Source organism: Pyrus communis, chromosome 7, assembly GCF_963583255.1.
Source record: "Pyrus communis chromosome 7, drPyrComm1.1, whole genome shotgun sequence".
In the NCBI taxonomy this organism is placed as follows: domain Eukaryota; kingdom Viridiplantae; phylum Streptophyta; class Magnoliopsida; order Rosales; family Rosaceae; genus Pyrus; species Pyrus communis.
The window spans coordinates 7,007,237-7,022,273 of NC_084809.1; the positions used below are offsets into that span (position 1 = coordinate 7,007,237).

Here is a 15,037-nt window from a genome sequence, read left to right on the forward strand (position 1 = left end):
ATTTGAAAATTGTAATAAATGATAGAGTGTGATTGACTTGAAATACTGTCAATACTCTTTATCATAAATGGTTTTATAACACTGAAGTAGCACAATCAATACATTGATATACATCGTACATCATTAGGCAATTATTTGGTGCTAGGGCAACTTAGAAATTCAACAAAGGCGCAGTCGGATCTATTTGAGAAGATGAAAGTGTGGACGGTCATAAATAGTGAAGCCGACAACATAAGTTGTACAGGGATCCATAGAAGTTGAAGTTCTTAGAACAGCAAGCTACCCCAAGCAGCGATGAAAGCAAAGCCACCGAAAGGAGCCAATGTCGAGTAGTTTCTATCCTCAAGTAATGCCACAGTATAACACCTGCAAAATCACATTATTTCAATCAGTATTAACTTCTGAGAATGAGAATACAGTGCAAGCACTGCCATGAATATTGTTTCCTCGGAGAAAAGCAACCGGCAAAAGTCCCCTGGAAAGATGCATAGACTCCGCACTCAAGGCAAAACCCTCAACGTGCAGTTTGCCAAATGCCAAGCCTTGAGTGACTAGCAAACGAGGATTTCTTGAGTCCAGAAACGAAATATTGACACCCTGACCCTACAAATTGCTACCGTTGCCATATGCACGTACGTAATGTCACTGTGCCAATTAACGGTTTGATACATTTTTTCATCTAGAACCCCCATTACTCATAGAGTATAGGATTACGCCATGCCGACAAACAAAAACGATTCTAATTCTTGCATATATCATACATAAAGATGTCCCTCACTGGAAAAATAAAATACATAAAGCCAACTGCATTTGTAGTTATATTAACGGCTAGTTCCGTGACTTCAATTGCATCTTAACAAATAACAAGGCAAGTGATTTTACTCGAATTTCAGATTCAACTAGCTTCATTTAGCAAAGAAACTTTGAAATGCGAATGAATCTTTTAACACGAAAAACATAGTGTTTCAGTATAAACTTAACCAAGCAATTAGATAAAAAAAAAAAAGAAGTGCAGAGGCGTGGAACTTACGTCCCGGAGAATGCGAGTATTCCAGTAGTCAAAAGGCCTCCAAACTGCAAAACAAAGATGAAATTAGCATATGTACTCACATACGAATTCGCAGACAGCAACTGATTAACAAACATCACAAAACTTGAAATTGAGCAAACACCACACATGCCCGAATGTTAAGATTCAGACCCGCAGATGATTGGTTTGAATTCAACTCAAGGTAAATTGATAAAGTTCTAAACTTTTTAACTCACAATGGTGGGGTGTTTCGTGATGGGGGCAGCAAGCAGAGCTGCTGTGTGAACCAAATGGTACAGAGACGCCGTCTGCCAAACCTAACCCATTATTTGCAACATAATCAAATCACAGAAATTTCAAAAATTGAACATAAAAGCATGAAAAATATGAGTTAAAATCAAATGGGAAATAAAGTATGAACCTCTTTGTAAGTTGGGTCTTGGGGTTTGAAGCCATGGGCGCCATATGTGCCCAACCCAAGAGCTGCCATTCCTGTTATTCCATAAAATTCATAAATTGGGTTTTCTCAGATTTGACAGAAATAACAAAAAGGAGACTGAATTTATACAAATTAATATATATATACATGCGAATAAATATTGCGATTTCATGGAGACTGTGAATCCCAAAAAACAGGAAAGATTAAAACTTTTCGAGTGTGAAATTGTAAAAGCGTAAATTAGAAATACCAGAGAGCGCGGCTACTTTATGCCACAGCCGAGGATCCATCGTTGTTTCTTCTCTTGCTTCTGTTTCAGAGCCTCTCTCACTTTCTGGTGTATGGGGATTGGCGGTGGTTCTGGAAACTGGAAAGAGGCTGGCCAGTTAGAATCTATGTTCCTAAAACGGCGTCGTATACAACTTTTTTTGCCCTTGCAGTAATTGTGAAATTAGAAGTTCTGGCAATGATTTTCGAACTCTTGTTTTTTTATTCCTTCTTAAGCCCCTTCATTTATTTCTATCTCGTAACTTTATTTAATCAATCTGATGACGAGAAATATAGAGATGAAATCAGTACAGAAAAACTCGAGTGACAAAATCATCTCCCCCTGAACACTTGGATGAGTGCGGGACATCTTTTGATGTAAAGCTTCATCCTCTCTCACCACTTGAGCTAACTCCGAGCGCTCGAAAACAAACAAAATTTAAAGTCCGTTATCGACATGCTAATTTTTTCTCCGACTATATGGTCGGAAAAGCGAAAACAACGAAGCAACCACCATCCCAGACCGAGATTTGCCAGCCTTGTCATCCTGCAAACTGAAAGAGCACTACAAGGAGCTCAGTCCAAAGTTGAAACCCTATCAGCAATATTGTTTAAGCGTTAAAAAAAAAAAAATTAAACACAGAAAATATGATAAGATAAATGCAACAGATTGGCAAGAAAATACAGATTAAAAGTAAAAAATTGCGCCAATTAAATAACTGTTGATTTCCCAATCTGTCCTGAATAAGGTGTTACAACTCTCCTGGATAGTCACAACTATGAGGGTAATTATGTAAAACAAAGCAGTAATTAGACTCTGAAACTGTTGTCACAAGTTTTACTGGGTAAAACATAGCACCCCGTAAAATCATTTGGGGCCTTATGTTTCTCTGGCCACTTGCCAAAGGGTGACATATTTGTACAGTTAAACCTACATGTTGTCTAAAGAATGCTAGAACGTAACAACTCCCGAGCAACTCTTGCTTCCCTGCTTTTAGCATGTCACGCTTAAGCCTCGGGTTCCACCGCAGCATGAAGAAGCTCGTCGGGAGTTGCAGCTGGATCAAGATCCCAGCACTTACCCGGCAGCTTACTCTCTTCTCCCATGAGTAGCCATGATGGCACCTGGTGCGAGAAGCGTAGCATCTCTCTTTTTGGAATCCATTGAATGGCTGCTTTGTCTGTATTGCTTTGGTATACAGTCTTGAATCCAGACAGTTTCACAAGGGGGGATACACAGACACCAAGATCTTCGGAGTAATCATCAAGAACTTCCACCATTACGTACTGGTGCCTCACTTCATCTGGAGTTGATCTGTCCCAATTTTTTGACCAGTTTCGATACATAGCCCAAATGTCTCCCCTTCTGGGGTATATCCGAACACAGCCTCCTCTGCCTGCTTTCTCCCGGCTCAAAACATGAGAGAAAATGTTAACTTGCTCAATGACATCAAGATTCCGTGCCCTAAAATTTCCACAGGATTTGGTAAACCCACAATCTAGCCAGTTCACGAACCCGAATTCACTATCAGTTTTAGAGTTCAAGTAAGTAATGACTAACTTGAATGGTTTTACAGAAACCACTTCACGAATCAGGCAGTACAGGCGAGGCATACCATCTTCTTCATCATACAAAGCCCAAATTTGCTTTGGCTTGAAAGATTCTTCTGACCTATCTTTATCAAAATCATGGAAGTCGGGGTCAGGGACAGTTATGCAGAGAGGCTCAGTATTCTTTATCTCTAATTTATGTGCTTGTGCAACTTCTGGTTGACCCACTGCAGCCTCTCTTTTTGTGTTCTTTACAGCAACAGCGGCAGCTGCCACTTCTGATGCCAACTTAAACTCGTCTAATTTCTTCAAAATTTCAGTTCTTGCCTTTTCAAGCAACAACCTCTTAGTATCAAAAGCCGGTGCCATGGAGCAACGTCTAATTGGAAGTTCCCCTGAACTAGGAATTTTCTGATCATTTCCAACACTCCCATTTCCATTGGCTAGTTTTGCTTCTAAAGCAGATTTTGATACTTTTTCGTCGAGCCCATTTCTAAAACTCGCTCCCACAGTAAGTTTCCTTTTCTTATCCCGTCCATTGCTCTTAGATTCAGGCGGCTCATTAAAGCTAGCAGGCACGTTCAGCTCCACTTTAGCCACAGCAGTTGTAACAGAACGTTTTCCATTCACTCTTGATTTCACCTTCTCTCTAGCTTTCTTAACATTTCCATTTGACTGACAAACAGTACCAGGGGATGTAGCTGATGACCCATGAGGAGCTGCAACACCAGCAGAGGTTCCAGAATATGAGTTCCACTGAAACGACATGTTTGAAGTATATTCATACCCATGTCCAGAATGCAAACTTGAGACCCCATTTCCTGGGAAAAAGGTACCGTTGCTTGGAACATACGTAACCCCATCAAATCCATGATTCGCATACCCATTACTAGGCATATACGACCAAGGACAAGGAGTATAAGGAAAAGAACCATTTGCTGGGGCTGCCCCAGATTCCACAGCAATGAAAATACCTCGGCAGTTTTTACATGAAAGTCTTTTGTTCACATACTTACGGAGATACTCATACTGAACCTTGCACGAAGTGCAGACGGTCCAGAAAGTGTCGAGTCTACCATGAGATACTGATGAACTGGAACAATTGTTGAAACCTGGAACCCCACCAGCGTGAACTGAAGACAAATTGGGCTGATTAACTGCAGCTGCCAAGTGTTTATTTCTCTGAAGATCATACAATCTTTTCTTAGCAGTGTCGGACAACACAGTAACTGCTTCAGAAACAAGTTTGAAAGCCCCATCAGCTCCCACACATTTGTTCTTATCAGGGTGGAGCAGCACAGCCATCTTTTTGTACTGCTTCTTCACTGCATATTTACTTGCAGAAGGCTTCAGTCCAAGAATTTTATAATGATCCATTTCACCATAATATTTTGCCTCAGACGCAACATAAACATCAAATGTGGCCAGCATATGAGATATGCCCTCCAGTTCCGGGTACAGTGATTTAGCTTTTACTGCATAAGTGATGGCACCTGCAAAATCTTTCTCAAAAAATCGCTTCTCAGCGATCTCTTTCGCTTTAAGAGCCTCCTCTATGTTAACTTCCATGTAGGAGTAGAGATCGCTTGAAAACCAAAAATCTCGAAACAAAATCTACAACCAACCCAATGTGCTTAACTGTAGAAATAGCTGAATTCTCATATGTAACCACATTTTCATTTCTGCAAAGATAAAATCAAGAATCTTTATGAGTATCAAACTTCAATTTTCTACTTAGCACTGTGACTGGCTAAGCCATTCAAATTTCTCTGATTAAGACATTAATACCCATAAATGCCGAAGTCATTTACCAGGCTAAAACAAAATTCAATTTCAAATCTCAACCAAGAAGCAATGCTAATCAATCCAAAATTAATCCAATCACCAAAACGGCTTATAATTATCAGATTAACTTATTTTACATCGAAAAATTACGATCCATGCAACATAAATGCGAAGAAAATCGAGTTTAATTTTCCATCATTTTCCTCAGTTTTTTTCTCCGCAGCCAAACACCCTAAACCAGCTATCAAAACAAAAGAATCTAGCACTTCAAACCCACTAACAAGCATGCAAATCATCTCAATTTTCCAAATCAAGCCCCAAATTCCACTAAATTCCACAGCTTTACAACCATGCACAGAGATCGAAAACCAAAATCCAAAATCCAGAATATTATTAACCCAGATTAAAAATTCAACACGAAAACAAAGTAAAAGGTAAAAAAATTGACTCACTGAAACTCGAGCTGAATGAAGGTGAAGAAGAAAACCCAGATCGCCACGCGTACTTGGGAGCTCGAGCAAAATCAATCAAGCTCAGCTAATTGCAAATCTCACTGTATCTAAAGCGCAAATCACTGAGAGACAAACTCATTTTAACAACCCCAAAGTGAAAAGAGGGTTTACCAAACGGTAAAGTTTCTATTTTTAGGGTTTTTGCTGCGAAATCGGGGGGTTGGTTCGGCGGATTTGGTGCTGGCGATGGCCGAGTGCGGCGATCGACGGCGTGGAATTGGCGATTCCGTCGATATAGGTGTCGGAGATTTGGACAGGATTTATTTTTTGGTAAAAAGTTGGTTTGAAATTTTTTTTAATTTTCAGTGGGAGTAAACAGTGTGTTAATAGTATTTAATGGTGAGGGTTGCTATTCTGCGCTGCCGTGCGTTAACGGCGTTACTTTTTTCCGTTTGGATTAGGGGAATGTTTGGTAGTGGGCAGAAGAAGCGGACTTTGGATTAAGCTAATTGTTTAATCACTTTATTTGGCTGAGATTTGGTAAATAGCTTCATTTGATTATTACTAATTAATATGCTAAGGATATCATGTTTTTAGATCATATTTTGTATCACAAATTTTAACGTTAAAATTCAATTTTTATTTTATGATTTAATGAAAAAATTCAACATCAATTGTCTCATCGTATGATCTATAAATAATATAACTTAAGTAGTTGGATTTTCTAGAATTATGAATAATCTTACAACAATCATATATGAAAGGGAAATTGTTATCGACGCCCCAAAAATATAATTGTGCACTCCAAACTTTCTATATTTAGTAAGACAAATACTTTTATGAGAATCGCATAATTAGATTTTTAGAGTGCCAATAATAGTTATCTCTGAAAATTGTGCAAAATTATCTAATTTATGAGCTCTTGGGCTTTCCTTTTCCGAAGCCTTATTGGGCTTTTCTCTAGGCCTACTTTGTAGTTCTTTCCTTACCCTTGTTATTATATTTACTTATAGGCCAAATCGGATAAATGAATCATGTAATCATAAGGTATTCGGAAGATAGCCCATGTGATAAAAAAAAACTAGGATTTAAACCCCTATGGTGTACTCCGTTAGCAAATTTAGTCCAAAAGTGATTTTTCTGTTAACTATCTCTTAATACATGGGTAAAATTGTACTTTAACGTTTGCACCTTCTTCTTCTTGCATCTCCCCTACGCAGCCCCCAAACTCACGTCGCGCAACCATGGTGGCCACCGTGTCTCTCCTTTTTCTTGTGCAAAGTGCAAAGGAGGATGAGGAGGTCTCGCCAAAGCTCTCTCTCACTCCAAAACCATGGGTACCACTCAAACCCTTTCTCCCTCTCTCTTCCTCTCAGTCTCTTTGTATGTGTGTCACTGATTTTGTATATGTGATAATATGCAGGTATCTCACGTGACTCAATGCACAAGCGTCGTGTTACTGGAGGCAAGAAGAAGGCATGGAGGAAGAAGAGAAAGTAATGCTTTCTACCTTCAACCTCATTTCTCTCTTTCTCCTTTACTCTTTGATTACTTGTTAATTTTCCTTCATTTTCTATTATTTTCCCTATGCAATATTTTTTTTATTGATTTTGTTATGTTGTAATTAGGCGACAGATCTGTTATTAATCGTAAATTATTTCTGGGTTTTTCGTTGTGGATAAAAGGTGAGGTCTCACCGTATCTTCTTTTTCTTGAAATGGTTTCTCATTTTTCTCTTGCACGAAGTGAGTTTGGGGGTTACGTAGGGGAGATGCAGGAAGAAGAAGGTTGTCACATCTCGGCCCAAGCCCTCACCACATCCCCGGCTTGACTCCACCGTAGCACAATATTGTCCACTTTGGGCCTTGACCACGACCTCACGGTTTTGTTTCTAGGAACTCACACGAGAACTTCACAATGAGTTACCCATCATGGGATTATTCTCATGCGAACTTGCTTGACTTCAGAGTTTCGATGTAACTAGGGGTGGGCACGGTGCGGTTCGGTGCGGTTCCACCCCTAAATTGGAACCGGAACCGAAATATATTAATGGTTCGATTCGGTGCGGTTCCACTTAAATTTATGACTAGAACATTACGGTTCGGTCTACACCAGTTCCGATTCGGTTTTTGCCGGTTTACGGTTCCTAATAATAAATTATTTGAACACCAAATCATTATGCATTCAAATACATCTTCTAAAACTGATTACATAAAGTTGCATACAACACATCTTTTTTAATGCAAATGTCTTTGGTAGTGGCACCAAGTCAACAAAAAGAGACAACTAAAATACATATGCACTGGTCAATTAGTCAACAAACAAAAAAATGATGAAACAAATTGCAAGTTTTCAGACTTCAGAGAGCAAGCAAGAAGCAGCAGCTCCTGTACACAATTTTTTCAACCTATTTTTCAACCTATTATACCATGACATGTGTGTGTATATATAATTTATTTATTTATTATTAATAAAACGGTTCGGTTCGGTTCGGCCGGTTCTTGGTCATTCGAAACTGGAACCGGAACCGGTTTGAACGGTTCGGTTCGGTTTTTCACTCAAAGTTGACTTTTCCGGTCAACACGGTTTTTTTCAATTTTTTTTCTTACGGTTCGATGCGGTTTTACGGTTTGGCGGTTTTTATGCCCACCCCTAGATGTAACCCAAAGCTAGTGAGCTCCCAAAAGGTCTCGTGCTAGGTAGAGATGAGAATATACATATAAGGCTTACAAAATTCATTCCCCTAGGCGATGTGGGATCTTACAATCCATCCCCTTTAGGGGCCCGACGTCCCTGTCGGCACACTCCTGCCCAGGGATTGGCTCTAATACCAAATTGTCACATCCCAGCGCGGGCCCCCACCACATCCCCGACTTGACTCCACCGTAGCACGATATTGTCATCTTTGGGCCCCGACCACGCCCTCACGGTTTTGTTTCTGGGAATTCACACGAGAACTTCCTATTGGGTCACCCATCCTGGGATTGCTCTTGCGCGAACTTGATTGACTTCGGAGTTCTGGTGGAACCCGAAGCCAGTGAGCTCCCAAAATGCCTCGTGCTAGGTAGAGATGAGAATATACATATAAGGCTTACAGGATCCACTCCCCTGGGCGATGTGGGATCTTACAAAGGTGCACATGTCAAAATACAATTTTACCTATATATTAACATATAGTTAACGGAAAAATCACTTTTTGACTAAATTTGCTAACGAAGAACACCATAGGGGTTTAAATCCGAGTTTTTTTAGCATATGGGCTATCTTCCAAATACCTCATGACCACAGGAATTATTTATCCGATTTGGCCTTACTTATAATTCTAATCATCGAGCACTAAGTATTGTTTTTGACCCTGAATGACATATTTACTTAAATGAAATTACAAGTATTTTTCATCACTCTAATAATTTATAATGAGAAGTGTTAAGAAGATTCTCAAAAGTGTGACTCTTCATTGACTCTCTATCACCTTATGTTTATAGCAAAATAGTTTATAATGTTGATGCAGAAATTGACATTAAAATGTGGGGTGACAGAGAGTTCATGAAGAGTCATTCTTTGAAAGTTTCCTTAGTATTTCTCTTATGTTATTTATGCAGCTATCTGGGTTTTCCTTTTTCGAAGCCCTATTCAATTTTTCCGACTTGCTTTCTAGTTATTTTTCCTCGGTTTCAAAGTCTTGTATTATTCTGATTCTTGACTACCTTGCATTTACTACAACGTGAGTATTGAAAGTAAAACAAGTATTGATTACACAATAAAATTTGTAATCATATAAATACTTGAAAAATCAAGAATCATATCAATCACTTTCCAAATACACTTTCTTATGTAGGTAGAAAATGCCTAACCGCATTCCCTTGTCGGTGTTTCATTTGTTATTTGTAGCGTCCACAGCTATCGCATATCATGTTAGTTAGCATATCAAGTAGCTCCGGGTAACGTTTTCTTCACTTGTCTCTTTGGACAAGAGTGCCACCCGTGTGTGGATGTGACATATACTACTTTAACTTCATTCCTTTTACCTTACATGCTGCATTAAAATTGGAATTATGCTATAAATAACATTTTTTACTACCTATCTCCCTCGTGTGTTCTAAGGGGAGATTTTTCAATTTGTCCAAAGAACAGGTGGTACACCTTATGTTATTATACAAGTAGATGAAAGCTCTTGGGAAGTGTATAGTGTGAATTTTGTGGATCATGCGCTCATATTTTTTAAAACTTACATCAAACAGGTTTATTATTACCGTAACGTTTTAGTTCAATGATACAATATATAAAAATTTATCTTCACATGATATTTCATTATTGTACTGAAAAGTCACATGATGATAAACCCGTTCCGTACAACTTTCAGTATTCTTCAACATTTCACCTTTGTATAGGAAGACAAAATAAATAATGAATTGCTGGTGCTCTTTTTCTTTTCTATTTTCCAATTGGTATTATATTCTTCTTCTTTTGGCCCGTAAGTTTTGTCTGGTATTAAATTGAAATCTTCTAGGACAGATACCCATCCTCATCAAATACTATTATATCTTCTATAAAAATAAAAAATAATAAAAAAAAAACAAAAGAAAAACTAATGAAAAGTGAAAACTTTAAATTTTAATTAAAATGATAAAAATGTGTTGTAAGTGAGTAGTACTAAAAACGGCTTTTTAGAATAAAAATATATTAATAACGCAACATAGAGACAAACTTGGCTTAGACTGACTAACTGGCTAGTCCGACCAATTAAAATCAAAAGCTTATCAATAGTAGTTTATCGACATGTCAATATTGATAAATTTTATCAATATATCAATTCACTAATAGAAATTTACACGATAAGTAACTAATAATGTGGCATCATTTTATTAATTGACTAGACTCTCTAACTAGCAAGCTGGTCATTTGATCTATAACCTGCATTTTTCTCTACAACATGACTATTACAATGGCACTAATACAGACCCCACACCACTAACCTATGACGAGAAATTTTTCAATTTGCCAAAAACACAAACCCGATATATCAAATGTCATAATACAAGAAGTTGAATTTTTTTCTTTTAAATATTCAAGCATTTGTATTATGATACTTAGTAAATTAAACCGTATTCCTGATACACTGAAAAATCTCCCGCCCATTGATTTAAAGGAAGACTAACGAAAAAGTTTTTGTGGGATGTCATCTTCAGATTTATAAATGAGGCAAGGAAACTGATTGGAACCTTGAGTGAGTCAATGATCACCTATTTATTTATTGGACCACCCAGTAGGTTAGGCTCTGTTAAGTCCCAATCAACCATTTTTGTGGCCCATATCTCACTTTATAAGTTATAACAGACACACACTCTAAAACAATTGAATCACAATGCCCAATTGCCATTGGGAGAATTGGGTCCTTGTGACCTACCATGCTAAATATAATGTTTTCTCACTAGGTTGTCTGTTGAACTCAAAGGGACTTCAACACTTTACAGCATTCCGTTGCACAACTAGGGTTTTCTTTAAATATTTTTATGGTTATATTGACGCTTTCAAACTCTGAAGCTGATTGTTCTTACTCATCGCTCTACTTACTCTTACCACTGCGCTGATTCTAGTGACTTAACGTTTGATAAAATACCATACAAATAAAAAATAAAGAACAATCGTTTCCATATTGAGTTTCCATTTGGAAATGCATCTTTTCCAATTTTTTTTCTTTTTAATAAATGGAATTGAATTTCCAAAACGAAAAAAAAAAAAAAAAGGAATTAAAAAATTGGCTTTGTACTATGGTCTAATGATATTTTTTTCCACTTATACATGAGAGATCTTAAGTTCAACTCCACCAAAAGTGAATTTGAACCAAATTATTGCTAGGTTATTGTGAAGATTAGTCCACACCTCTACCTTCTTAGTGTAAATATTATCGTTTGTTGAAAAAAATGGCTTTGTTTTAGGAATCTCTTTGTCAATAGGAACAAAAGGAAAAGAGGATCCACTAAATTTTGGCATTACCCCTTTTTTTTGTCAAGGCGTGCTTAGCCTCCCTAAAATTACAACAAATATGTTGATAAACAGGTACTACCAATGCCAAAAATTAAGAAATTAAAAATTAAAAATAAATAAGTAAGTAGGTTTCTACCATCTCGCTTCTTCCCCTGCCAAAATTAATAAATCAAATCACAGTTATTTAGTAACCCTAGTAGTAAAAATAAAAAAAATAAAAAAAAAATCATTTTTTACGATATGAATACTACTATTACTCACTCGGACCCACTACATTCAAAAGTGCTAAAAAGTCAACGAATCACACATTCACAGTGTTGCAGAGGAACATGAGAGACGATGCGGACGCATCCCCGCCACCACCGGCGCCGAGCCTCCCGCTTCTCTCGTAGTAATCAACACAGAATAACGAAAGCGAGAGCTGGATCTCGTCCCGCGTCCAGACTCGCTTGACCATGTCCGAGTCACTGAGTCGACTCAGGACAGGGCGCATGCAGACCCTGTAGAGCCTCTTGTAGCCGCCGAGGGCGACGACTACGGGTCTCACGGAGCAGGGAGGGGGAGATGACACGTGTCGGAAGCAAAGGTGTTCCCAGATGGTGTCATTTCTGGCGACGGTGGACCAGAGGTGGCAGACGCAGGCGGCGACGCCAAGGGAGGGGCCGTCGAGGCGTTTGAGGATCTCGACGAGGATATCAATGTGGTCGTTGATGAAGAACTTGGGTCTTTTCTCTTTACTGTCTTGTGATGATGTGTTTTGGTTTTGATGCATGGTGGTTTTTGGTGGTGGTATATGGTGTCCCTAACTAGCTAGCTGATGCAAAGTTGCAAACTACACTTGCACTATAGAGAAAGAGAGAGGAGATAAATAATGAAGAGAGACTAAAGGGTTTATATATTTATATAGGCTTATGCATGAAGGTGTAATTTGTAGTCATAAAGTGAGGTTTAGACGTTACGGGGGTTTGACTTGTGCACGAGAGAGAGAGAGAGAGAGAGAGAGAGAGAGAGTTTTCTTTTGGTTTTTGGTTAGGGTTGAGGTTGTTTGATCAGCCTGTCGTTAATACTTGTCAATATTCACGAGATACTGTAAATTAGTACTATCGACGACATATAATTTGAAAAACGGATGTTTATCTTAGCAAATGTTTTATGTTATCAAATTTGTATCACTAAATGATGTGTTCGTATACATGTTAATAGTTCACTTATTAATAATATAGGACACAAATTCGAACACCACGTCATTTGATGAATAAGTTGGATGAATATGTTTAGAGTCCCTCCCTAATACTCTTAGCTATACTGTTCGGTTAACGAGTAAGTTGAATTAATAAAGAAAAGAAAAATGAAGCTTTGGCTTGGAGAAGGAGGAGGGATACCTAGCAGAGTCTGTGTATCTTGTGTGGGTATCGAGGGAAGAGAGAAGGGGCCAAAGGAAAAGTTCCAAGGCACGGATAACTGGAACCGATGCTGAATATTGCTCGGCTCTTTTTTTCCTTTCATTTTCTGCTTTTGAATATTGTTTTTTGGGGTTTAGTAGCTAGATTTGTCGTTTGTTGTTTTTGTTGTTTTTTATATTGTTATTGTGTGTGCAGCTGTGAATACTTCAAGACTTTGGTTTTAAGCCCGTTGTGAAAGTCTATGGTTATTGCTTCGCTTCGCGTCTTCGTCTACATTAAGCTAAGTTGTGGACCATATAGTAAGTAGGGTAGTAGCTAGGGTTTTGTAGTGTGTGTGCGTGTGTGAATAATTCTAAGGAGTAATAACTTCCTAGCCTTTAAATATAAAAAGCAAACCCTATGAAGGGATCCGTACAATTATCAACGATCACTAATTCTTTGCATACTCGGGTGCGTACGATTGCCTATAACGTTATCTCAAAATGATATGTATTTTATAGTTTTTATCAAAATAAACGCAGCAATATGCGATTAGCGGTGGTGTTATGCCATTATCTTAACAATATATATATATATATATATATGTATGTATGTATTTCATAGTTGTAGTAAAAATAATTCACTCGCACTAAATTGAGCTCTAATAAGTTCATGACTCAACTAATTATGATTTGCTTAAGTGGTGGAGGCCAAATGGAAGGATAAAAGGAACTGCATGCTGCATGCTGCATCAGATTCAGATGATGGGTTTCTTCTTCTTCTTCCAAGGAACACAGAAAAGTGATATTATATCACATAGGAGGATGTGTTTACAAGTTTCCTCTGCAAGAAAAATAATTGAGACGAGGGGCATTGGATACCAACCACAGCAATAGCAGACTTTTTAGATGTGAGTCAGCAACTATCTGCTTGTCCTCATGAGGTTGGAATTTGGCTCAGAAAGGAAGCCCCCGAGTCCTCTTAGACAGAAAGCATATAACAAACGAAAGAAAAAAAATACCAATAAAATAAAGGGCTTTGAGATTTGACATTAGATTTTATAAAGATAGGAGGAGGACTACTACCCCACACATGGGGAGTTGTTTTGTATTGTGTTGGACTTGTATGTTGGACTCACTTGAAAGAGAGAGCACTGTTTTCTATTCTTCTGCAGTGAAGAAAGAATTTGATATATAATTGCAAAACTACAAGCAGATCAAACCTTTAAGGCACATGAAATTTTCACAGTTTTTCACTCACTCCCCTGAAGTCTGTCATTTGTACTTTGTTGTTTGTAAAGTATGTGCCACATAAATAGGTCAACATTACTCTATTCTAAACTTGGAGAGGGGTGGCACTGTAGCTAAGATACAATGCACTTGAGCCATGCATGTAAATGTAATTAGCTAGGGCCTATTTAAACGTATATATGGTTTCTTTTTAAGGTTAACGGTTTTATTAGTGGGGCAAGTTCATTTTCATCAAATAGATAGTCGGTTGAATGTTATAATATGTAAGTACACTTAGTTGTATTGTTGTTGAAAACAAATGTATCCCTTTCTAATAGGGAATTGTTATTAGCACTCCAAAAATCTCATTCTACACTCCAAATTTTCTACATTAGGAAAGAAAATTACACTTGTGAGGAGTGTAGAATGAGATTTTTGAAGTGTCAATAACACTTCCCTTCTAATATTGCTTTAATTTCATTTTGTGGATAGAAATCAAAATTTTTTTCTTGCACAAATATATGGTATTAAAAAACTTTAGTATATTTCTTTATTTACATGACAAATTTCTCGATCTAATATAGCGCGCGGACATGAATACTTGTGTATACTATTATTAGAAGAAAGGTTTTCCCCTACGGTTTGATCAAATCTTGCATTTCCCTACTATTTGACCAAATATCGCATTGGCACTCAGATCTATCACCCAATAAGTCGAGCATATCATAGTTGGAAAGTTGGAAAGTTAATCAGAATGAGAAATGAAATTCACGCATCTTATATGTTTTAAAAAAAAAAAATTAACGAAAAGGTTTCGAAACTTTAAATCTTAACCATAAGTATTTTAATAGTTTTATTTAATGATTAGAATAAAACCCAACATCAAACAGCCCAATCAGATTGGCCAACCAAAA

At 37.7% G+C, this 15,037-nt stretch overlaps 3 protein-coding genes across 4 annotated transcripts; all 3 read right to left on the reverse strand.

Annotated features, from left to right (window-relative positions):
* Positions 1 to 32: 32 nt before the first annotated feature.
* Positions 33 to 1,905, reverse strand: LOC137739106 (uncharacterized). 2 transcript variants are annotated; one of them, XM_068478598.1, is made up of 5 exons: positions 1,720 to 1,905; positions 1,452 to 1,522; positions 1,267 to 1,338; positions 1,031 to 1,074; positions 33 to 366 (listed from the first exon to the last, which is right to left on the reverse strand). In XM_068478598.1, exons 1-5 carry the CDS (start codon positions 1,757 to 1,759, stop codon positions 267 to 269), a joined length of 327 nt encoding a protein of 108 aa, XP_068334699.1. In that variant the 5' UTR covers positions 1,760 to 1,905; the 3' UTR covers positions 33 to 266. The 2 variants fall into 2 exon arrangements, with proteins under 2 accessions (XP_068334699.1, XP_068334698.1); XM_068478597.1 differs by having other exon boundaries at positions 1,267 to 1,347; positions 1,720 to 1,900.
* A 544-nt stretch (positions 1,906 to 2,449) lies between these two features.
* Positions 2,450 to 5,661, reverse strand: LOC137739105 (uncharacterized). The gene is made up of 2 exons (XM_068478596.1): positions 5,525 to 5,661; positions 2,450 to 4,969 (listed from the first exon to the last, which is right to left on the reverse strand). Exon 2 carries the CDS (start codon positions 4,854 to 4,856, stop codon positions 2,745 to 2,747), a length of 2,112 nt encoding a protein of 703 aa, XP_068334697.1. The 5' UTR covers positions 4,857 to 4,969; positions 5,525 to 5,661; the 3' UTR covers positions 2,450 to 2,744.
* A 5,974-nt stretch (positions 5,662 to 11,635) lies between these two features.
* On the reverse strand, positions 11,636 to 12,390 carry LOC137738630 (F-box protein SNE-like). Its single transcript, XM_068478109.1, has one exon. The coding sequence runs from the start codon at positions 12,282 to 12,284 to the stop codon at positions 11,814 to 11,816; it is 471 nt and encodes a 156-aa protein (XP_068334210.1). The 5' UTR covers positions 12,285 to 12,390; the 3' UTR covers positions 11,636 to 11,813.
* Between the last annotated feature and the right edge of the window lie 2,647 nt (positions 12,391 to 15,037).